The sequence below is a fragment of the Heterocephalus glaber genome, unplaced genomic scaffold, assembly GCF_053883595.1.
Source record: "Heterocephalus glaber isolate CG9 unplaced genomic scaffold, H.glaber_assembly_v1.0 deba00001442, whole genome shotgun sequence".
In the NCBI taxonomy this organism is placed as follows: Eukaryota; Metazoa; Chordata; class Mammalia; order Rodentia; family Bathyergidae; genus Heterocephalus; species Heterocephalus glaber.
This window is the reverse complement of record NW_028258296.1, coordinates 54,764,057-54,788,165: the sequence shown is the minus strand read 5'-3', so window position 1 is coordinate 54,788,165 and position 24,109 is coordinate 54,764,057. Positions and strand designations below refer to the sequence as shown.

Sequence of the window (24,109 nt, the reverse complement as noted above, 5' to 3'; positions counted from 1 at the left end):
GAAGTTGACAGTTTCGCTTCACTAGCAGGAGTTTATTGCTTTAAAGCAGAAGCAGGAAGCTCAAAGTGAAGCCGAGTTGGGAGAGGGGAGTGGAGGGCCACTCTGTCTACACTACGAGTGTAGGTGCAAGTGCGGAAACGGGAACTGAAAAAGGGAGACGGTGCATATTTATTATCATCATTATTTTCTGTGCCAAGCGGATTCTACCCACATTTTCTTGCGGTTTGGGAAGAGAAATGGGGGCAGAGGAGTGGGCGGGTGCTGGCTGGCAGAAGGTGGGGCGGGCCGAGCCTTCGCATTGGTTATTGCTGTTGTTTGTGAGTATTTATTTCTGATAGCAACCCAAAGTCAGATCGCTGCCAGATACCCAGGGAGCTCCTGCGAAGGCGGCAAGGTCAGGTACCTGCAGAGCTCCCAGGCGCTCGCGGTCCCCTCCCAATAGCTCCGACTCCCGTCAGCCAAGAGCACAACTGGGCTGGAAGGCGGTTTCCTCAGATCCCGAAACGCTCCTCGCTGCAGCACTTACCGCAGCTGGGGGCCTGGCTGTCTCCTTCCGGAGAGGTGTGACTGGTGAGCTGTTTTCTGTCATTCTTTAGCACAAGCGATCCTGCCCCGGCCAGGTGAAGCCCTCTGAGACCATGACCAAGAAAAGGGTCGCTGTGATCGGGAGCGGAGCGAGCGGGCTCTCGTCCATCAAGTGCTGCCTGGAGGAAGGCTTGGAGCCGGTCTGCTTTGAAAGGAGCGCTGACATCGGAGGGCTCTGGAGGTACCAGGTAAGGCTCCTGGTTCCTTAGTACTGGAAGCTTTCCCTCCAGGGAGGTGGTGAGCTTGAGCTTGAGCAAGACTAAATCTGCCTGAATTCAGCCTGCTGACCTCTTTTCCGCAGCCATCCCTCTGGTTTTACGCAACTTTCTTCTTTCTTTTGCTGGGTGACAAAAATTCAACACAGGCATTGTTTTCTTTTTTCTTTTTTTATTGTCTCTGTAAAAGCAGGGAGACATGAATGGGCTAACAAAATAACAACATTAGAAATGTACCAGGGTTAGAACATTGAGAGTGATTGATTGTTCCAGGTCTGTGTTAATAGGAAAATGAGCTGGAATTTCTTGCTACACATCCTCCCAGGGATCTCCCATTTTCAATCTTCAACCTTTGCAAAGTCTAAAAGTCCTTTGCCTTAAGAGCTCAGAGGGCACCTGCACCAGGGTTTTCTCATCCTGTGTATGCTCAGACTTAAAGTTGAAATGTTTTAATATGCACATCCAGCCCTGCAACTTATTAGTAACAATTTTTTTAAAAATTTTTCCTTAAATTCTTTTATTGGTACATTTTAGGTAAACAATACATTTACATTTACCATTGGGTGCTTGCACCTGTACATGATGTATCTTGGTTCTTATTTTTTCCCCATTACCTGTGCACTCTTCACCCCCTCCACCGTTACCTATTTACATAGAATTTGTTTCCATTTTTTTCTTTTCTCAAAATTTTTCCTTTCCCTTCTTTCCTTTCCCCTTCCCCTCCCACCTCCCCTACACCTTTGTAAATACTGAATAGTTTCTCTAGTGTGAGAAACTGAAAGTGTAAATAAGGATTAAAATGATTAAAATGAATAATTGATAATTTGAAGTAGGAAAAGGTCCAAAGGTGTAAGAATTTTTAAACATTACCTAGTTAAATGATGGTTATACTTGCTCAATGTCACAGTATATATCAACTACGTACCTTCCTTGATCTCCAAATGGGCATGTGTTTGCTTGCTTTTTCACTTATTTTCTGATACAGTGAAAGGTATTGAGGTGTCACTGTGTATTTCATATTTCATAAAAACACAGTATTGGCTAAGTACTTAAAAGTGGGTTTATAGCATTTTTTTACTTGAATAGAAGTACAATCTCTTTGCATCTTGGCTCCATTTTGAGGAATATATAAATTCTAATTGACAATAATCTTTAGTCAATGTTCAGCCAAAAATAAGAACTATTGCAGTCTTCCATAGGAAGTTTTGGGAACGTACTAGATATATCTTATTCAACACATATGAAATAAATTTTAATGCATTTTATTAATTTGTTAGGTAGTATGTGAAATTTATTTCTTTTTTCTGTACATAACCTTTCTCAATACAATTTGAAATATTATCTATTAAGCATTTTCTTAACTTACTCTAGGGAAAGCCAATTCAAAGAGCTTGCAATCTAAGAGGGGAGACATGGAATATGGTACAAGATATTATATGAGACATTATGGAGGTTTTGAGTCTTAAGCTGAGAAATGGGAACTTAGTAGGAAATGGGGCAACATCTAAAATTTTAATTAGGGCAGTGATGCAGTCACAACTTGGAATACTTTGATTGAAATAGGTGGGATAGCTTAAAAGAGATTTGAGAACAGACTCATAAAATCTTATTAAAAGTCAAAAAAATGAGAACTTGAGTTATGGGGCTCAGAAATGCTAATGATCAATTTACGTAGACTAAATTCAATAAAAAGGGGAGGAAAATAAGCCTGAGTGTGGACAAATCCAACAAACACCCTTTTTTGGCCATTTAATGTTTTGCAATCCCCAGTATTATAAAATCTGTCTGTTTCTGTTAAAAAGGGAGGGATGAGGTCCTAATTGGTTAAGGTGATTTTCCATACTCCAGGAAGGGTTAAAAATTTTAATGGATTTGAAGACCTGTTGTTTGTGGAATTTCAGTAATAGAATAGTAGGCTTGGGTCATATTGCATTATTTTGTGGAATCACATAAACCCCATGTTTTTGAGGAAGTAAAGAAGTTAACTGTGCAAAGACCCAATTCAAAAATGGGCATCTGAAATGAACAGAAATTTCTCAGACAAAGAAGTAAAAACAGCAAATAAATATATGAAAAAATGTTCAACATCAATGGTCATTCAAGAGATGCAGGTGAAAACAACACTGAAATTCCACCTCACTGCACAAAGAATGGCTGCTATCAAGAAATCAACCAATAACAAATGCTGGCAGGGGTGTGGGGAGAAAGAAACCCTTCTCCATTGTTGGTGGGAGTGCAGACTGGTGCAACCACTGTGGAAATCAGTATGGAGATACCTCAGAGAACTAGGACTAGAGGTCCCATTTGACCCAGCTATTCCCCTACTGGGTATCTTCCCCAAAGAATTAAAAGAATCATACCACAGTGATATATGTGCACCTATGTTTATAGTGGCACAGTTTGTAATAGCTAAGGTTTGGAAACAGCCCAAGTGCCCATCGACTGGAAACTGGATAAAGAAGATGTGGGGTTTTTTTTTATTAAATGGAGTACTACTCAGCCATAAAGAATGAGAAACTAGAGTCATTTATAGCTAAATGGATGCATATTGAGGCCATACTCTTAAGTGAAATAAATAGGACACACATGTGTAAATACCGAATAGTATCTCTAGTGTGAGAAACTGAAAGTGTAAATAAGGATGAAAATGATTAAAATGAATAATTGATAATTTGAAATAGGAAAAGGTCCAAAGGTGGAGGGGTGGCGGAAGGGGAAGGGGAAAGGGAAGAAAGGAAAGGAAAAATTATAAGAAAAAAAAAATGGAAACAAAGTCTATGTAAATAGGGAAGGGTGGTGGGGGTGAAGGGTGCATAGGTAATGGGGGAAAAAGTAAGAACTAAGATACATCATGTTAGGTACAAACACCCAATGATAAATGTAAACGTATTGTATACCTAAAATGTACCAATTAATATATAAATTTTTTAAAAAAGAAGTTCACTGGGGGAGAAGAACACCGAATTAGGGATTAATATCATCTAACACAATGTTTCTCACTTTCACCTGTCTCTGAGTCACTTTAAGATGTTGCTAAAATGCAACTTCTGATTCAGGATGTCTGGGGGTAGGGCCTGAGAGTCTGCATTTCTCACTATCTCCCTAGAGATATCTTTTCTGTGGGTCCACAAACCACGCTTTAGGAGGCAAGGATCCAGAGTACTGGTTCTGAAAGTTCAGTGCAATCTGCTGAGTGCTTGCTTCAACAGCACATACACTAAAATTGAAATGATACAGTGTCATCTGTTGAGCATTTACCTTGGTGCCTATTTATGTTATGAATAATGCTGGCATTAACATTCTTTAACAAAAATCTTTGCTTGCCAAATAATTCTCTTTAAGTCTACAAAAGTGTCAAGGGTTTATATATATATTGCAGCATTGCTCAGAAAACACTGTACTAACTTATAGTCTTCCCAGTGTATGTTCCCCTTTACTTCATTTTTACTCATTTAACTATTACTCAGTTTTAGTAAAACTGGGCCAAATCTAAATTTACACTGGAGAGAGTGTAAGTTAGCACAGTGTTTTCTGGAGAGCGATGTCACAATGTCTGTGGGAGTTCTTGAGACTTACCCACTCAGCTGAACAGTCTTCACTTCGAATCTCATGTGATTGCAATCAGGTGATGGCTGAGACTACACATTTGATATGGTCTTTTTGTTTGCATGGTTAGAACTTCAGCCAGGATAGCTAGAATTTTGAGGGCTGGCTGAATATTCCTCTAACCCAGACATTGTCTTCACGAGCTTAGGTTAGACTTCCCTCAGTGGTCTCAGTGTAGCTGGACTTCTCATATGGCAATAGCTTCCACTAGAGTGAGCCTTCTATCAGATCTAGGCAGAAGCTGCAAGGCTGCATACAGCCTAACCTTGGAAGTCATTGAATGCCAGTGTAATAAAGATACTCAGATTCAAGGGAAAAGGACTACAGAAGGTACAAGTATGGGAAGGTGTGAAGGTTGCATATGAGTCTGTGCACTTTTTGTTGAAATTAGCATTTCTTTCAGAATACTTTTGCAAATGTTTGTGTCTACTTATAAGTTATAAACATTAATTCTCAGGTTGCCATAAATGATTCTTTTACACTACAGGAAAATCCCGAAGAAGGAAGGGCCAGTATCTACAAATCAGTGATCATCAATACTTCTAAGGAAATGATGTGCTTCAGTGACTATCCGATCCCAGATCATTATCCTAATTTCATGCACAACTCCCATGTCCTAGAATATTTCAGGATGTATGCCAAAGAATTTGGCCTTCTAAAGTATATCCAGTTCAAGGTAGGGAATCTTGCGGGTGGCTCTGTCCTTGAAGTTATTCATCAGGTAAATGAATAACTTGGCTTCATTTACCAGTGCGTAAGTGTAAAGATTGGCTTGATTGATGTGCACGCACACACACACGCATCCTACTCACACAATAATTCTACTCTGTTCTCTCTGAACATGAAAATTATCCATGGAAAGGTTTCTCTTTTATATATTTTGGCTGCAGATAAAGGAAGCCACTATTTGATTGTAATAAAACAGGTGAGAGGAAATGATACATATAGGAATTTAAAATCTTCAAGTTCTACTTGTCCATTATTCCTTAGGTCTACTTTCCTAAGCACATTCTTTTTTTTTTTCTAAGCACTTTCCAATAAATTATTTTATGTAAACACCACAACCCAGTGACATCACAATTAGGAAGTTATTGAGGAAGCAAAGAAGCTAACTTTGCTAGAGGAAAGAATACTGAATTAGGGTTTTGAACAAAACCCTGAATTCTAGTCCTGGTTCCACCACTAATTAACTTGTGATCTTAGACTAGTAAGTTTCTCAACCTCAAGTTGTCTTAATTTCCTTGTTGAAAAACAATATGATTGTATCTGATCACTCCTGATTCCTTCATGCTCTAAAGTAGTGATGGCAAACCTTTTAATGACTGAGTGCCAAACTGCAACCCAAAACCCACTTATTTATCACAAAGTGCCAGCACTGCAATTAAACCTGAATACTAAGATTTTAGTTTAGAAAAAACCCTACATTAACATGTTTCATCTTAAAATAAAAACAATAACACACATACCATAGGTTCACCACCACTGCTCTACAGTCTTCCATAATTTTTCTATAATTTATAATCGTGGCCATAAAAGAACAGATATTTATGACAGTGGGAAAAAAGCTCAAACCTTCTGCCTTATGACCATGACACCTTCCAAAGTCAGTTATTTACAGCCCAGTGGTGTTTCTCTTCATTCATGTCAGCAATACTTCTGGAACAAGTTTGTTACTGTAGCAAGCAGGGAAGATGAAAGCCAAAAAAAAAAAAAAAATCAGTAACTCTACAATCTAGTTAGGAAGAAAGAAAAATAAAAGAAAAATGTACTCTATATGTAATTAATAAAAATAGGGTTACAGAGTGGTGAGTGCTAAGAGGTCTTTACACTGCAGCTCGGAGAGGGATGGTCAACTCCTGAGGACATGAGGCATCAGGCTCTAGGGAAGGTTTTAGAGGAGATGATGTTCAAGCTCAGTCTTGAGAACTGTGTAGGTACTTGCTAAATGAAGAAGGAATGAAAAGGTGATCCAAGAAGAAGCACTAGCCCATGTAAAATCACATAACTGGGAGGACGTATAAATAGTCCAGGAAGGCTATAGGAAGGTATAGGTAGTGTCTCTATTAGTCCACATGGGAATACATTCTGGGTGTCCTTTTAAGCTGAGTAGAGTAACACATGTTTATTATTTGTTTTTGTTTTTTTAAGCTAAAATTTTATCACTGACTATCCTATCTCATGGCTTCTTTCTTTCTAGTTACTTACAAAACTGGCATTTACGGAAGCCAACAACAGATTCCTTTACATAAAATGAGAGCTACTGAGCAGTTTTCCTACTCTAACAGGCAAGGGAGCCCTGTATCTCAGTCACATGTTGAGGGCTAACCAGTGAGAACAGGACTTGGGCTAAGAGGAAATCAGAGGCCTTGGGTATGTAAGATGGGGGAGGGATAGGCATTTAGTGCACAGAGTGTCACCAAAGCACAGAAGAAACCCAGGCCTCATTTGGGCACTGCAGTGCCTGAGTGCATAGTCCAAGAGATCCAGCAACTTGCACTTTTCTAGAAGCAGAGGAGAGTACACTAGTTTGCCAACTCTATTTTGCAGTCTGCCTCATAGAAATTTTCTCACTCAGATAACAGTCCCCAAACAAAACAGTTCTTCGTGGGGTATGAGACCCAAATATCCCTGCACGAGCCCTGTGATGGGATGGTGCCTCTGATATTAGCCCTTGGAGAAGGGTTCTGCAGGGAGTCACGTCAGAGAAGATGTTTACTGCATGGCTGTAGTTACCATCCTGTGACTGTCATTTTTCCTTTCAGACTACTGTGTGCACTGTGAAGAAGCAGCCTGATTTCTCTACGTCAGGCCAATGGGAGGTGGTCACTGAACACGAAGGGAAAATGAAGAAGGACATCTTTGACGCAGTCATGGTTTGCAGCGGCCATCACACCAATGCTCACCTTCCCCTGGAAAGCTTTCCTGGTGAGAAATCTACCAGTATGAAACTCTTGAAGCATGCCTGTGACCTGATCCCTAAGGAACATAGGAGGGCTGTAGTCTGAGTGATTGCCTTGGGATGAAGGCTTACCTTAATTATGCTTGCTCCCCTAAAGATGTCACAGTAACTTGTGTTACTGCCACTTCGGGTGCAGAGACAATGGTCATTTTGGAAATTGGAGGAAAATTAGAGCTCTATCTACAGTTGTGCCACACAATGACATCTCAATCAATGACAGACTGCATATACAATGTGATAAGAGTATAACGCTGCTGAAAACTTCCCACTGCGTAGTGATGTCACAGTTGTTGTAGCGCTAGAGCACAAAGAACATTACTCAAGTGTGTGTGGTGGTCATGGTGTACACAAACCTCCACTGTCAGTGCATAAAGTTATAACACATAAATTATGTACAGTACATAATATTGATAATGAACAACTATGTTACTGGTCTATACTTCCTATACTTTTTATCTTAATTTAGAGTGTACTCTTTCTCCTTATAAAAAATTTACTATAAACAGTTGCCGGGCCGGGGATTTAGCTCAGTGGTGCCACAGCTACCTTGCAAGTGCAAGGTCCTGAGTTTGATCCCCAGTACCACAAAACAAAAACAGAAACAAAAAAAAGAACAAAAAAATCCCCAGTATGTCATGTTACACCAGAACAGTCACATTTACTATGTCTCTTGATTTGACCTATGGCATCAAGTTTGGTGTAAGTACATCTATAATGTTTGCACATGAACAAAATCAACTTATGACACCTTTCTTAGACTATAGGTAGTCTCCTTAAATGATGTATGAATGTCTTTAGTTTCGCAATGACTTTAGTTTTCCTAAAGATCCAAAGAAAAACTGTGCAGTTCTTGCTGAACATTAGTTCAGACTAGGAATTTTTCAGCAATTGAAAAAACAGAAACACTGAGTTTGTAAGGATGAAATGAAACCTTGAACAATTTAATTTCAGTCTTTGGCTTAGATTTGTTTTTTAATGCATTCTATTTGAACTTGGGAATATGCAAATATATATATATTTTAATTGAAATGGGTATAGGTATTTAAAGAAATGAAAAAAAATAGAATGGAAATTTTCTGAAACAGTTTGGATTTGTGAGTGAGCAAATCCAAAATCTACTTATGATAAGGGAATCATAAAATCCTATTCTGAAACTATGAGAGCAACAAATTAGCTAAAATGTTCAGAAAAGCAAGAGAATAGATGAATAAAAGGAGTTTATGTGGAGAATGCATAAATTTTAAACTGCAAAGAAACAAAAACAGAAAACAAGTGACTTGATAAATGAAATCCATCATATAAGTCATCACCCAGTAATTGTTTTCTCTTCTCTTGCAGGAATTGAAAAATTCAAAGGACAGTACTTTCATAGTCGAGACTATAAGAACCCAGAGGGATTCACTGGAAAGAGAGTTATTATCATTGGCATTGGGAATTCTGGAGGGGATCTGGCTGTAGAGATTAGCCACACAGCCAAGCAGGTTTGGATCAATAAGTGACTTACTTCACTTCGCTTTAGCTTTAATCTCACCAGGAAATCAGACCCAACAAAGAGTATGAGACCTGCACCTAGCCCATTAGTGCAAAGGGCACATACAAGGCATGGTTTCATCACCTCAGTTACCATGAGCACCGCTAATGAAGGACCCATAGGTGGCGGCTAGAGTTCCATCATTCAGTTGGCCTCATGCTAAGGAATCAGTTCACGAATGCAGACTGTACTCGTGATGCCAGTTAACCTCTGGCTTTAATGAAAAGCAAGTCATTGCTGGGAGAGATTGTTAGGATGTAGCATTCAGTAAGGAGCTTTTGTTGCCCAACAGAAGCACCATGTTCTTATGTAAAGGAAAGTACACTATGGTTACTGAAAACTTCCCTCACAGGCGGGTGGGTGAGTTTTCCTTTTCACTTCCCAAATGGAAAAAAGGCTCTCTTATCTTTCCAAAGACAATGTGGCTATCAGTATAAAGAGCATCCACACTGTGGTACACACAAGCAGCTCACACCAGCCCTTACATACAGTTAGGTAACACAGAATGACATCAACTCTAAAGGAGTTTCTATCTCCTTGGTTTACTGGTTTGTTTTGGTTTCTGTATCATAGTTTTTTTTGTTTAGTTTTGTTTTTTAACTTAGGTTTTTTGAGATAGGGTCTCACTATGTAATTCAGGCTTACTATGTACCCCAGGCTGGCCTCAAACTCATGGTGATCCTCCTACCTCGGCCCCCTGAGTGCTGGGATTACAAGTGTGTGCTATTACACTCAGCTTGTATCGTAGATCTTGGACTGGGAAGAAAGTGTCTTCATTGTAAACTCCTAGAAAAAAGACATGTCATTATTATAATTTGTGGTGTCTTCACTGAATCATAACTTTATTGGCAATAGCTAAATGCCTGGTTTTTCATCAATAATTTAATTATGCTGTTCTTATCAACAAATATGATTCAAGTTCCTATTTTTTTAAACAGAAGCTTAATGCCACAGTTTGTTAAACGACTTTTGCCTAGCAATTCTGTTCCATTAACACTTATTCTCAGTATTTATTTCTATCTACAAGCATAAAAGTGATTTCATATGTTACTGTTAATTATTCCACAAATATTAGAAAGTAATTATGTAAATAAGAAAGTAAAAATGTTTATGTGGCTTTTACAGTAGAAGAATGTGAAAAAAATGAAGTGAAGACCCACGCAAGAGCTTTCTTTAATATCACTGGCCTGTAAATGGTCAGATCTAAGGGGGCAGGGCCTTATCTGCATGGGGGAATTGTAGATTTCCCAGAAGCAAAACATTCAGAGTAGGTGCACATGAGGCAGCTGTATCTGTGAGAAAGCCCTGGAAAATGCACAGCAAAACTTCATGTGCATAGCAGGGACCACACTTAACACCAGTAATGCAAGCAGAAGAAACTCAGTTGCTGGGTTCTACCTTTTTGCTTTACATCTTTTTTTTTTTTTTTTTTTTTTGGTACCGTGGATCGAACTTGGGTCCTTCAGCTTGCAGGGCAGGCGGCAGAACCACTGAGCTAAATCCCCAGCCCCACATCTTTTTTTATTTTTTTACAACTTAAATAACATTTATGAGCAGTTGTTTATAAGTCAACACTTTTAAATGGGCCTAACAAATTTCAGAGTCTCAAGGAAGTTTTGGTATAATTCTCATGCAGAGAAAATATCCCTTTTTTACTAGGTTAATTTCATAAATTTTTCTTACCTTTTTCTCATAAACCATATTTATAAATTTTGCTTAAAGCACAGTGTACCATCTCCACATCTTTTTTTGGGGGGGTGTACCAGGGATCAAACTCAGGACCTTGCACTTGTGAGGCAGGCGCAGTGCCACTGAGCTAAATCCCCAGCCCCATGTCCACATCTTTTACAAAAACATATCTTACAAGAAACAGCCTTGTGGTATATATATTATTATTATTACTATTTTATAAATGGGGAATTCATTAATTAAGGCCCTGAGCATTTACTTTACTCATCAAAAGTTATATGGCCTATACATAAAACTGATTACTAAGACCATGTATGTTCTTTCACCTGTGACATTAAAAACAATTATGCTAGAGGTTTAAGTTATCATCAGTGAGCGGTATGTGTGAAGCAAAGGATTATTCCTCTGTAGATAGACATCTTTTTACATGATAGCTAAGACAAAAGACCATAAAGCAATATACTTATATACCTTACAACTCTGGAAACCACCTCCAGAGTGTTGTATATTGTAGAAAAAAATGATGCTTTTGCCAGGTAACTGAATAGCAAATCTTAATCAATTTTGAGCATGAACTTTAGCCAACAGAAGACACAGACTGACCAGTTTCCTGCAGTTCTACTATTAATTTTAAATTTTTTTCCAATAGATAATCAATACAATATTTCTTAAGTAAAGGTTCTGGAGTCAGTGAGACATTGTTGGAAATTCAGCCTTGCCACTTACTAGCTATATGATCTCCATCCTCTCCATGCCTCTCATCCATAAGATAGGGCTAGCAGTGGCTTCCTCAGGAGGTTGTTGTGTTGGTTAAATAAGAATGAATGAAGGACTTACCACAGTGACTTACAGGGCACAAATCTCAGTAAGTGGAAGTAAGGGTGATGTGCTGGGGAGACTAAAAGATGTTCAGTCTGTGCTCCCACTCTGGAGAATACACATTTGGAGGGACAGAAATTAAGAGCATTGAAAGTTTCACATCAATATACAGTGGACCCTCCAGTTATGACCGACCTGACATACAAGCAACTTGGCTTAATTAGGTTAGTGGAGGATTCATCTTCCTCTTGTTATCTATAGCATGTACCTGGATAAACATCTACAGCTCAGCTGTATTGACTTACAGCCAACATGAGTTATAACCAGCCCTCAGGAACCTTTCGAGTTTGTAAGTCAAGGGTTCACTGTAAATGATTAACAAGAGGGTTTTTTGGTAATAAATGCAATGTTGATGGCAAAAAGACTGAGGGTTTTGGATTAAGTGATGATCATCTGGTTGCAACTATATGATTTCATGATTTTTAATGAGTTCTGTGAGTGGTAGGTGCTAAAGAAGTTTGGAGAATGGAGAGAAAATTATCACCCTGAAAGGTCAGCAGTACCCTCATGAAGGAGACAGGTTTGTTCTGGATCCTAAAAATGAATAGGCTCAAGAAGATTAAGAGGAGAGAGGGCATTTCTGGCATAATGGCATTAAACAGAAATGCAGTGGTGGATCATGGCACAATATATTCTTGGACAGTGAATATATCAATTTAATTATAAGGTTAATATTCAGGAAGGAAAATTTCAGTGATTTTTTTTTTAAAGATTGTACAGGATTAAAAAGCACAACTAATGAGTTTGAGCTTAATCTTAAAGAAAGTGGGGGTGATTTTGAAGTATTATAAGCCAAAGAGACAAAAGCAAACAATGTTTCCTGTGCCCCAGGTATTCCTCAGTACCAGGAGAGGGGCATGGATCCTGAATCGTGTAGGAAGCCACGGATATCCCTTCGATGTGTTGTTTTCTTCTCGGCTTTTGTATTTTTTGTCAAAAATGTTGGGCCAAACATTATCAAATAGATTTTTGGAAAAAAAAATGAATGAAAGATTTGACCATGAGATGTTTGGCCTGAAACCTAAACACAGGTATGTTCCTAGGACAAGGTGGGGTTTCTCATGGCCAAAACACAAGAACAAGGACTGTTAACACAGGCTAGGAGTACAACTACCTCTACCGATACAGAAGAAAACTCAGAAAAAACTCATAGAAACTCTTAATGGTTGAAGATGTGTACCTTCTCAGCCACAGAAGACCAAGCTCTGGTGGTCTGTAGGTTTTCAGTCATTCTCCTTGGCATTAACCATTTTCTCATTCCCCCAGGTACCAGTTCTTTTTATACGATCCCCAACAACAAAATGGTAGTAGAAGGCAGTGCATCATTCATTCATTCATTCATTCATTCAATAAGTACTGGGCACCTGTTGTGACCCAGGCATTTATCCTGGGCATGAATTAGAGAGCGAAGAGGCATAACAGTAATACCATAATAGTAATGATACCTTAACTTTCTGACAATTTTCTATAAGATAGTCACAGTGCTAAAGGAGTTATATGCAACATTTCACTTAATCCTTACAACAACCCTCAGATTGGTACAATTTTTATGTCCTTTTTATGGATGAAATATTGAGACTTAGAGAAACTAATTTGCCCGATGTCAACAAAAGTAGTAAAGGGCAGATTCCAGAAATGAATCTTATCTTAAATACACTAACTAAAAGAAAGACAACAGAATAAGATAAAGATACACAGAATGCACTGAGAGTATAAAGGATGGGGTCCTCATACCACCAGGGAGGTAGATCGTAAAAGCAATTCTAGAGGTTGACTTATTTTGTCCAACTTTTTATTTCTGAAAATGTTCAGAACTATAGAAAAGTTGCACAATAGTAAGTACAATGAATACCCATCTACCTTTTATTGGAGTTCACCTATTATAATAGCTATTTGATTTTTTTATCTATTTGATTTTTCTCTCTCTCCTTTTGGGAATATAGATAGGTCCACAAATAAATAGCATACATACATACCTAAGGACGTACCTTTTTCTAAATCTTTTCAGAGAAAGTTGCAATCACTAAGACATGTGACTCTAAATACTTAAGATATATATCACCTAAGAAAAAGGGCATTCTCCTATAACTGTAGTACACTGGTCACACTTGGGAAATTTAATACTGATAAAATGTGTTACAAAAATATCGATATTTTCAAATTTCTACAGCTGTCCCAAGAATATTCTTTGTAACTTATTCTTTTCTATTTTAAATCTAGGATCCTGAAAGATATAAATCACACCACTGCATTTAGTTATCATGTCTTCTTTTTTTTTGGTACCGGGGATCGAACTCGGGTCCTTGCGCTTGCGCAGCAGGCAACGAAACCACTGAGCTAAATTCCCGGCCCAGTTCTGTCTTTTAACATAAACCTTTTTCTTAAGAATCAAAGGCATTGCTTTATAGAATGTCTCTCAATTTTGACTGGATGGTGCTTTTGCCTTTATTACATTCAGGTAAAACATTTTGGACATACATACTACATAAGTGATGCACATTTTTGGTGGATCACATCAGGAACCATATAATGTCAGTTTATCTCATATTAATGATGCTAAATTTGATCATGTGTAAAAACATGGTATTTACTAAGTATCTCAATTAGATATTTTTCTCCTCAAAATTAATCAATGGGGTGATAACTGGATACTGTGTTCCCAAATGACCTCTCATCTAATTATTTTAAAGTGCATGTATCTTTCATGGTTGCAAAATGAACTGAAATCTTGTGGAATAACAAGAGATAGCCAAACAAATAGGGTTGGGATATACAGTTGGGGTGTAGCATTATGCCCTGGGACCTGAACATAATCTTGTATACCTAGACTATAAGGCAAAAGTAAAAGAGTGATTAAATACATTTCCAGGTTGATCAGGCATGAAACCCAAAAAGTCTGGATAAGCAAGGTGAGGTGATGCACATCTGTAATCCCAGCCCTTGGGAGGCTGAGGCAGGAGGACTGCTGCAAGTTCAGGGCCAGCATAGACCACAATGAGTTCAAGGCTAACCTGAACTATAGAATGAGACCCTGTCTCAAAAAAGAAAATAAAATTTTAAACTATAAATTTCTCTACATATATAATTTATCACATGGTTTGGAAAATGATGGTCTAAGTCTACCTCTTGGGCTTTTAGAACTGGAAATGGGAATGAACAAAATGTTGATATTCTGTCAGACTTCTTGATATATAAACTATTGGCATATGGCCTTATCGTACCAAAGAGCATTACTGTTACTTGAGAAACCACATATACAACTCTTCTTCTTTCGCTTCTCCAATATTCTCCCTTTGAATGCCACCCAGGATCCAAACTCTTGCTGAGATCCTGAATTGTGCCAGGTTGGAATAAAGTAGACCTTTCCAAAATGTTATGGATAGATGAGGGGATATTATTTGTTAAGTATCTCCACCAAAGCAGGATTTTACTTACATAGTGCTAATTTCTTTCTCTCTCCTCCCCTCTGCCCCTTTCTTGTGGTCATTTTCATTTTTCCTTCTCTTCATCTTTATCATCACTCACAGAGCACTGAGCCAGCACCCAACAATAAATGATGATCTGCCAAATCGCATAATAGCTGGCTTGGTGAAGGTGAAAGGAAATGTGAAGGAATTCACAGAGACAGCTGCCATATTTGAGGATGGCTCCAGGGAAGACGACATAGATGCAGTTATCTTTGCCACAGGCTATAGTTTTGCCTTTCCTTTTCTGGAAGATTCTATCAAAGTGGTGAAAAACAAGGTACCACTGTATAAAAAGGTCTTCCCCCCTAACCTGGAAAGGCCAACTCTTGCCATTATAGGATTGATACAGCCCTTGGGAGCCATTATGCCTATTGCAGAGCTCCAAGGACGCTGGGCTACTCAAGTATTTAAAGGTAAGTGACTATACAAATTGATTACTTAAGTACTTGGTGATATGTTTGATCGTGTTTATGTAATTTCTTCTAAAGAGCTAGAGGTACCACAGTACATGTGACCCTAATTGGGCCCAACACAAAGTACTAGAAAACAAGGAAACACTGCAATAAGAGTTAATGGGATAAGAGAGAACTGCACTACAGAATACTGTACATATCTTTGTCTATCTAATCTACACAGATCTGTTGTTCTTTTTTTTAATATAAATTGGCTGCCTCCCCCAACCAAAGAACTAGACCTCATTCATAATGCTTCTAGCTAATAAAAGTAAAACTTATGGTTGAACTATGAGAAGTAATTTGGAAATCAATCTCAAAATGTGGGGTTTTTTTTGGTACCGGGGATCGGTCCTTGCGCTTACGCAGTAGGCAGGGAAACCACTGAGCTAAATCTCTGGCCCAAAATGTGTTTCTTGAGCATCCAAACAAAAATATGTTTCTTGTGATTACTCTGAATGAAGCATTTGTGTCTCATTTATTTATAGATATAAATAATAATTGCATGGCTAAAATGAAAAAACACATGAGAAAACAAAGAAAGCTTTTTTTCTTCTTTTTTTGGTACTGGGGATCGAACTCTGGGGCTCATACTTGCCAGGCAGGTGCTGAGCCACTGAGCTACATCCCTGGCCTGACAGAAAGCTATTTTTGAGTGCTGAATTTCTGAGTCTGGCATGTTAGGAGGGGCTCAGCAGGAATTATTCGAGTATGCCCAGAAAAGGGCAACCAAGGTGGCAGAGCATGTGAAACCTGTGCTATACAGGGAACTTGTGCTGTGTAGCCTGGAAATGAGGAGACTTAACAGAGTTGTGACAGTTGTTTTCACATGTTTCAAGGCCTGTCAAGTGTTAAACTCTTTGACTCCAGAAGACAGGGTAAGGTCCAGTGGTGCAAGTTGCAGAGAAGGAGATTCAGGGATCAATACAAAGAATAATGTTCTAGCAACTAGGGCAGTCAAACATATCACTGGCTTCTTAGAAGGTAATGAAATCCCCATGCCCAAAGGTGTTTAAGGAAGAATGAGATAACTACTCGATATGAATATTTCAGAGACAAGGATTGTACTAGGTAAGACATCTGAAATCCTATGTTTCAGAACACTTTAGGGTCAGACATGGTTAAAATTTTCTGGGTAGTATATATAGTGCCTACGTATCTGGGCATAAGGGTAATTGTTTGAACTGGAGTTGTTTATATTAGTTTAAATGCTATTTAGCCTTTGTCTAGCCATTTCCTTGGTATTAATTTCCTACTACTGGAATAGTATGTCACCACTGAAATTTATCTGTCATGACTGGGTGTTATGAGTTACTAATCACACTCTTATCAAGTAAGAGCTTAGAGGGTGAGGCTTATCTTCTACAGGACTTTGGCCAACAGTAAGATAGTTTATCTTTATTTCCTTCTCTCTTGTGGCGTAAAACCTTTTTGTGGCCAGGCATGGTAGCATATGCCTGTAATCCTAGAACCTGGTAGGCTAAAGCAGAAAGACTCCAAGTTTGAGCCCAGCCTGTGCAACTTAATGACTTAGCAAGACTCTATCTCAAAATGATAATTTAAAAAAGGGCTGGTGATATAGCTTAGTGTAAAGGCCCCAGGTTCAATCCCTTGTACCACAAACAAAACAAGACAAAAAACACCAAAAGCCACCTCTTTGTTATCGATAGATAGCAGTGCAGATAAGCCTGTCACTCCCTGCCCATTGACTACATTATGCCTCATTTTTCATATACTTTTAAGGCCATTTATCCTTTGCTCATGTCCACATTTCATTCCACAACTGAAAGATTATGTAAGAGAGGAAGCAAGTATTGGTTGTAAGACAGAATAGAACAAAAATATTTCCCAAAGACAAAGAAGAATAGAGTAAGGTACACATATTGATACAGATAAGTGTTCCTCATTTGAAATGCATAGGACCAGAAGTTTTGGATATAAGATTATTTTCAGATTTTGAATATTTGCATATACCTAATAAAATATCTTAAGGATAGGTGAAATTAATTTATTCATTATATATATTTATATACATAGCCAGAAGGTAATTTTTACAGTAGTTTTAGTGTACCTGTGTTTTGACTGTGATTTGTTACATGAGATGAAAGCAGGTGTGGAATTTTCTATCTGTGACATCTTGTCAATGGTCAGACTTTTGGATTTTGCAGCATTTCAGATTTCTGATTTTTAGATTAGGAATGCTCATCGTATCGTATTTTGGTGGTGGTAGGATACAGAGATCAAGTGAATTACAGAGTATGGAAAGTTATCCTGTACTTCTTTGAATTCTCCAGAGCATAATGATTGCTAATAGGATTATTATTTCTACTAAGTTAATTTTACACTTAAATGTTTAATTTTTCTCTTTAGGGCTAAAGACATTGCCCTCACAAAGTGAAATGATGGCAGAAATAACTAAGGCTCAGGAGGAAATAGCAAAAAGGTAAGAAATTCCCTCAGATATATATATATATATATATATATATATATATATATATAGATATAGATATATAGATATAGATATATAGATATAGATATAGATATATAGATATATAGATATATACACACACATATATGTATATATGTATATAGGGTTATTTTTTCTACTTATATCTTAATGAGAACAATATTGCACTACATGGGGGAGGGGGTGAGAGAGAAAAGAAAAATGCTTAAAATCCTATGTTTAGGGTATAAAAGAAAAGTCGAGTAGGGAAAAAAACACATGGAGAGAAAAAGAGAGAAAATCAGGTATATTATTTGGGGGAGGATTATTTGAAGTACTAGCAGGGCCACTAGATAGAAAAGTAACAGTGAATAAATGAGAGGTCCATATGGTTGAATTTCAAATCTGTACGTAGATTTACAAACCTGCAGTGACCAGTTTGCTGGCTGTCATCAGGTGACAGAACACTCAGGTCACAGTGGCTCAGGGCAAGAGAAAAGTCACGATTTGGGAAGGTGGTAAAATCAGCAGGCTACTTATGGCTTTGGTGAGCACACTAATTTAATATTCTGAATTTCAGAACTTGAGCTCAGTCTCTGGGTGGTTTCTATTTGGACAAAGTAGACATTGATTATTCTAGGCCCAAAGAGGTGATTTTCTTCAACTGATTATACATATTAGCATAATTCTCCCCTACCTTGGGGGAAGAGAAAGTTTTATTTAACTGTTACCCTGGCAAATGTTTTCCTATTTTCTTCAAACTTCTACAGTGCTGGGTTTGGTGACACACACTTCTAATTCTAGCACTTGGGAAGCTAAGGCAGGAGTATCACAAGTTTGAGGCCAGTCTGGGCTACACAGTGAGTTCAAGGCCAGCCTGAACTACATAGCAAAACCCTGTTTCAAAAAACAAACACAAAAGAACCCCCTGCTATAATAAAGTTTCTTTATCCCATGCTTCCTCCTGAGCCCTGCATTGTAACTCCACTTCTTACTCCTGAAATTACTTTCTCAAATATCATCCACAATGATGGACCAGGGATTTAGCTCAGTGGTTCTGCTGCCTGCCTTGCAAGCCCAAGGTCCTGAGTTCAATCCCTAGTACCAAAAAAAAAAAGATCATCCACAACCACCTTCAGATTCCCTCACTACTGCGGTTGGCCTTCCTTTCTTGGAGTCATTTCTTCATTGAGTGCTTTCTTTTCCTTCTTTTCTGGCCCTAAACCATCTTATTTCAATTCTCTTGCTCTCTCTTTTGACTTATTTTTGTCTGACCACCACCTTCTGTGAGCAGTTCCCAAGGACAAGATTGAACTGTTACTGGGAATTGACTATGCACATGTTCAGCTTTTCATGTAGATGGAGTTTGTTTAATCCTCCTGTCAACCCTTCAAGGCAGTTTAACTAGTGAACATTTTACCTTCTAAATACCACAGCTCCTGACCTACTACTGCAGGAAAAATAAAAACATGTGTACAAACCCTTCAGTTAAATAATCTCCAGTAAGGAAAGCTCTCGAGTTCTTTCAAAACTGTCTCATCTTCTCTTCTAAACTTTAGTGCCATTTCAGTAAGTTCCTACTTGGCCATCTATCAGTTCCCCAAAAGTTCATCTTACCACTTTTACCTCATATTTTCCATCATGTTTTCCTATCCTCATTTTTGGATTCTTCAGTCTCAATTAGCTTGACTTGCCTTTTTTCTTAACTTCCTTTCTGTACCACTGTTCTTTTATTTTCATGGTAGAAAGTAAAAAGTGAAAGCCTCTCATTATCTCTCCAAATCCTACTTCTTTCACATTTCACTGTTAATCACATTCTTCCTCTAAAAAGGCTTTTGCGCTCTTCAAATCCACACTTGGTATAATCAATCCACCTGGAGGTCCACTTCCAGTAGGTAGGTCACCTTCCCTGTCCTTTCAGGATTCCAAATTAACAGTGACCCTGGGAAGCCCTGGGGACATAGGAGAAATATAACTCCAAACCTGCTAGATCTCAGATGTGCCAAGTTTGTGTTTCCCAAATATCAAAGAATGAATATTAAGGGACAATGGAAGTTAAGTGTAGGAAAGGTTTTTTGAGAGATAGCTCTTGAGAGACAGGAGGTGTCTCAAAAGTGGGTTGCCACCAAGGGCCTTTCTCAGGGGTCATTTATATCACTAAGTCATAATGTATGTACCATGGGTCAAACTATAATCAACCTATAGGATTATCCATTTATCAGTCCAATTATTTAAATACAGAATGACCAATAATTAGACATTTTCATTGATTTTTATAGGATAATATAACAGGAAATATAAAAATGGCAATTTTAGGGCCAGGGTTTTAGCTCAATGGTTCCGGCGCCTGCCTCCCAAGTGGAAGGTTCCAAGTTCAATCCCTGGTACCAAAATACAAAAACAAAAAACCAAAATGGCAATTTTATCAAATTTATTCAATAATTTTTCTGTGTATGGTATATCTTAAAACATTCAATACACAATGCAGTGTTACAATGTGAGTAGCAGTATTTAGTCTCTGAATTCTTTTTTGCATTGTCTTTCTTTGAAGAACACACTTTATACACTATCATGTTTACCTTTCCTTTTTTTCTGTGGGTGGCACAATTTCAATAAAATGTCTACCCACTAAACCTAATGGTGAAGACATCCATGATGGATGTCCTGGTTGGCGTTTCGCTATCCCATTTTTTTCAATTATTTGGACTATTAGACCTAATCTAAATTGTAAATGACTTTTTGAACCCCCTTGTTTGGAATAAATAACAAACGAGTTCCATATTGTTTGGTCCAGAAGGTACATAAATATTTTATAATATTTTTTCCTCGCTTTTTGATTACAGGATAGCAGATGTTGGTCAACTCTGTCACCACCCATAGAATTATTATAATCATTGACCACTATTGGAATTTTTTAGATTCGTTTCTTCTTTCAAGCTCTATCATTTCTGTATTATGAATAGTTGACAATAAGGACACATCTTTTTGTTCTCCATTTCATAACAGACTTTTCCTCTCTGCTATGTTAACATTTCTCCCTTTTTCAGTTTTCTCTTTTGCAGATCTTTTGGTACTTCCTTGGTGTTCAGTCTCGGTATCCCAAACATGTCTATTTTGTATTGTAAAAGAATATCACTGAGTTTTGGAGAAGTATAAAAACTGTATCTAATGTACTTACACTAAGAGTTTTTATAGACTGTAGGTTATAGGTTGTTTTTCTCAAATAAAATAAATACAAATTAGTAAAAGAAAATGACCAGAACTTATTATTAGATTTCACTAGGAACAAACATCAAAGGTGAATACAATGTTCTAAATAAAATAATTGATATAAAACAAGTAAACAGACATATGAGTGTACCTCATGCAAACAAGAATTGACCGGTTGAAATGACACTTGCCTAAGCAATGCTAGCGATAGTCAGTATATAAACAATACACGCTGCAAGACTAATGCCCAGGGGAAACTATTAAGTGGTTGTAAGTATAGCTGCTTAGCTAACATTGATCCAATAGGGAAACAAGTCACGTAGCAAGAGTACATGGAAAGAGCAAAGATGTTTTTAGGGAGATGGGTCCAGGTACTCTGGTCACCCACCTGAGTGACTGATTCCTATCTGGACTTTCTGGACCAGGTAGTGCTAATTACAATACACTCTCAAGTTATTGTTTATCCCTCAGGGAGGGATGTAGGCCTGGCCATTGCATTTTTATTTTGAGGCCTAGCCTTTAGATGCGCTTCCAGCCACAATTTTGATGTCTTTAGATTTTACGGACTTCCTTGAGACCCCAGTCCCTCTCTGACTGTATATTAAGTTCTATCTAACTTAGCTACCTATAATACTGTCATTTAGACCCTATCACCATTGGCCTCATAAAATAATAAGAACCCCATGCTTGAGAATTTCTGTGGTGAGTTTTCTTTTCCATAAAGTGTTCTCTGGATCTAGGTGGGCTATGCCTGACTCTACATACATTCATGTTTTCCACAAGTATAGGAATGCCCGTGAACATTCCATGCATATATGCTGTGCACTCTCACATTATTCTTCACCCTGTGGCTCATCTGATCTGTAACTTTCACGTCCTTCAAGGACCTAATATGATAACCCTCTTTTAACCACCCGCTCTCTGCATTTCTATTTAAGAGTCAAAAACTGCAACAGCCTTCTTTGTTTTATGGATATTGGTCTCGACTCCTCTAGTCAATCAAAAGATTGTTAAGGACGGTGACAGTGTCTTATCTTTCTTCAACACTTTCTACAATGCCTAGCCCAATATCAAGCCAATAACAAGCACTCAGAAAGCATGGATTGATGAATGGACTGGTTGACTGACTGAATTGTTGATAGACTATAGCTTCTGTCTTCTTTACTTCAGGTATGTGGACACCCAACGCCATACCATTCAGGGAGACTATGTAGCAACAATGGAAGAGCTTGCTGATTTGGTGGGAGTCAGGCCCAAGCTGCTGTCTCTGGCCTTCACTGACCCCAAGCTGGCTTTACAGTTACTCATTGGACCCTGTACTCCAGTCCACTATCGTCTACAGGGCCCTGGAAAGTGGGATGAGGCTCGAAAAACTATCTTAACCATGGAAGATCGTATCAGGAAGCCTCTGAAGACGAGAGTAACTGAAGAGAGCATGACTTCAGTAGTGACAATGGGCCGGTTTATGCTAGCTGTTGTTTTCTTTGCTATAATTATGGCTTATATCTAGATAGTCCATTGTCAATGCCCTGGATTTCACTGGGAAGCTTGGTCGAGATGCCATTAGAATCTGACAAGATTCAACAAGTCTCAGCTTCCTATTGCCCAGAAATCTTTCATTTCTCTTCCAAAAGCATTAATCTTTTCCCTACAGTGAAATTCCAGGTTTATTTGAATGGACTTATTTCCATTTCTCTCTTGATCATTTTTTCATTCTAGTAATACCTAGACTGTGAGCTCAGATATTTTTAGTCATCTCTTTATTAAATACTATAATAGTGATCCCAAGTCAGTATCCAGAAGAAATTATTGTATAACTCCTGTTCTTGCTGTAACTAAATGTACATTTTCTGAGATATATGAGATACAATATTGGTCTTACAATGGTTGTATAGATAAGACATAGAAATACCCAAGAGATTTTGTTTTACTTGCTATTCATTAATGTACCTGATAATTGGTCAGTTTTATTCCTTTTCCTTAAGGAATATGTCTTTATATTCTTAATAAAGAAAGTACTTTCCACTTCTGGCTGATAGATCATTTGAATAATTTAGCACTACCAATAAATTCTACTTGGTTGAGATATATGAAAATTTTAAATTAGCTATCCTATCTTTTTGTTTATTTTTGAATCTTAGTTCCCACATTAGGATCCAACAAAATCCAATGAAATAAGTTGCCGCTAACCGTTGGTGGTGTGAGCTAAAAAATGTGACTTTTTTTCCCTCTCTTCTTCCTATAAACAGTCGAAGTAAAAAAAAAAAAAAAAAAAAAAAAAATCAAAAAGGTCATTTATGTCTTAAATTAGAATTGATATTAACGAAATATGAGTGTTCCACTTATATAGAGTTCTGAAAAACAGGGCAAATGAAATAAAAAGCAGGGACTTGGGTTTTCATCCCAGGACTGCTGCCTGATTCTGTTTCATCTGTGAAGTTTTGCTCTCTTCTGGGTTCACGGAGAAGTGAACTAAATGTCAGTGTTCAAGCACACTGAGCCCAACGAAGAAAGGTACTAGAAGTACCAGTCGGGCATATTTTCATAAATAGCTATTGTATAATGTTTATAAGTTTTTGTATTGCTGCCAATTACTTAACCATTAAAATAAATCTGAACAACTGAAAGAATATTAGACTAATATATACTTAAAGAGAACTACAAATATGAGAAATAAAGCTTCTTCCTAATCATATAAATGTTTTGGACAACTGCCACCATTTCACCCAATGCACTTTTTTTTTTTTTTTTTTTTGGTACCGGGGATCGAACCCGGTCCTTGAACTTGTGAAGGAGGCGGTGAAACCACTGAGCTAAATCCCCAGTCCCCCAATTTACTTTTTGAGAAGTAGAAAACTGAGGATTGATGTTACTTTCCCAATCTTTGTGATACTGAGGGTTAGGCACCTATTAAAAGGGCTCTAGTATTTTTTTAATCTACAGATTACTCTCATTTAAAAGTAAATTGAAGGTCTCCTGCTTTTTAAATTTTATCATTTATACTATAAATTTGCCTCTCTGGGAGGATAGAAATGTATTCAATTAATAGTCCTCTATATACTATAATTCC

At 37.8% G+C, this 24,109-nt stretch overlaps 1 protein-coding gene across 1 annotated transcript; it reads left to right on the top strand.

Moving 5' to 3' along the window:
* Window positions 1–602: 602 nt before the first annotated feature.
* Window positions 603–23,464, top strand: Fmo5 (flavin containing dimethylaniline monoxygenase 5). The gene is made up of 8 exons (XM_004853885.4): window positions 603–773; window positions 4,894–5,082; window positions 7,169–7,331; window positions 8,704–8,846; window positions 12,296–12,495; window positions 14,992–15,344; window positions 17,754–17,826; window positions 22,210–23,464. Exons 1-8 carry the CDS (start codon window positions 639–641, stop codon window positions 22,547–22,549), a joined length of 1,596 nt encoding a protein of 531 aa, XP_004853942.1. The 5' UTR covers window positions 603–638; the 3' UTR covers window positions 22,550–23,464.
* The last annotated feature ends 645 nt before the right edge of the window (window positions 23,465–24,109 follow it).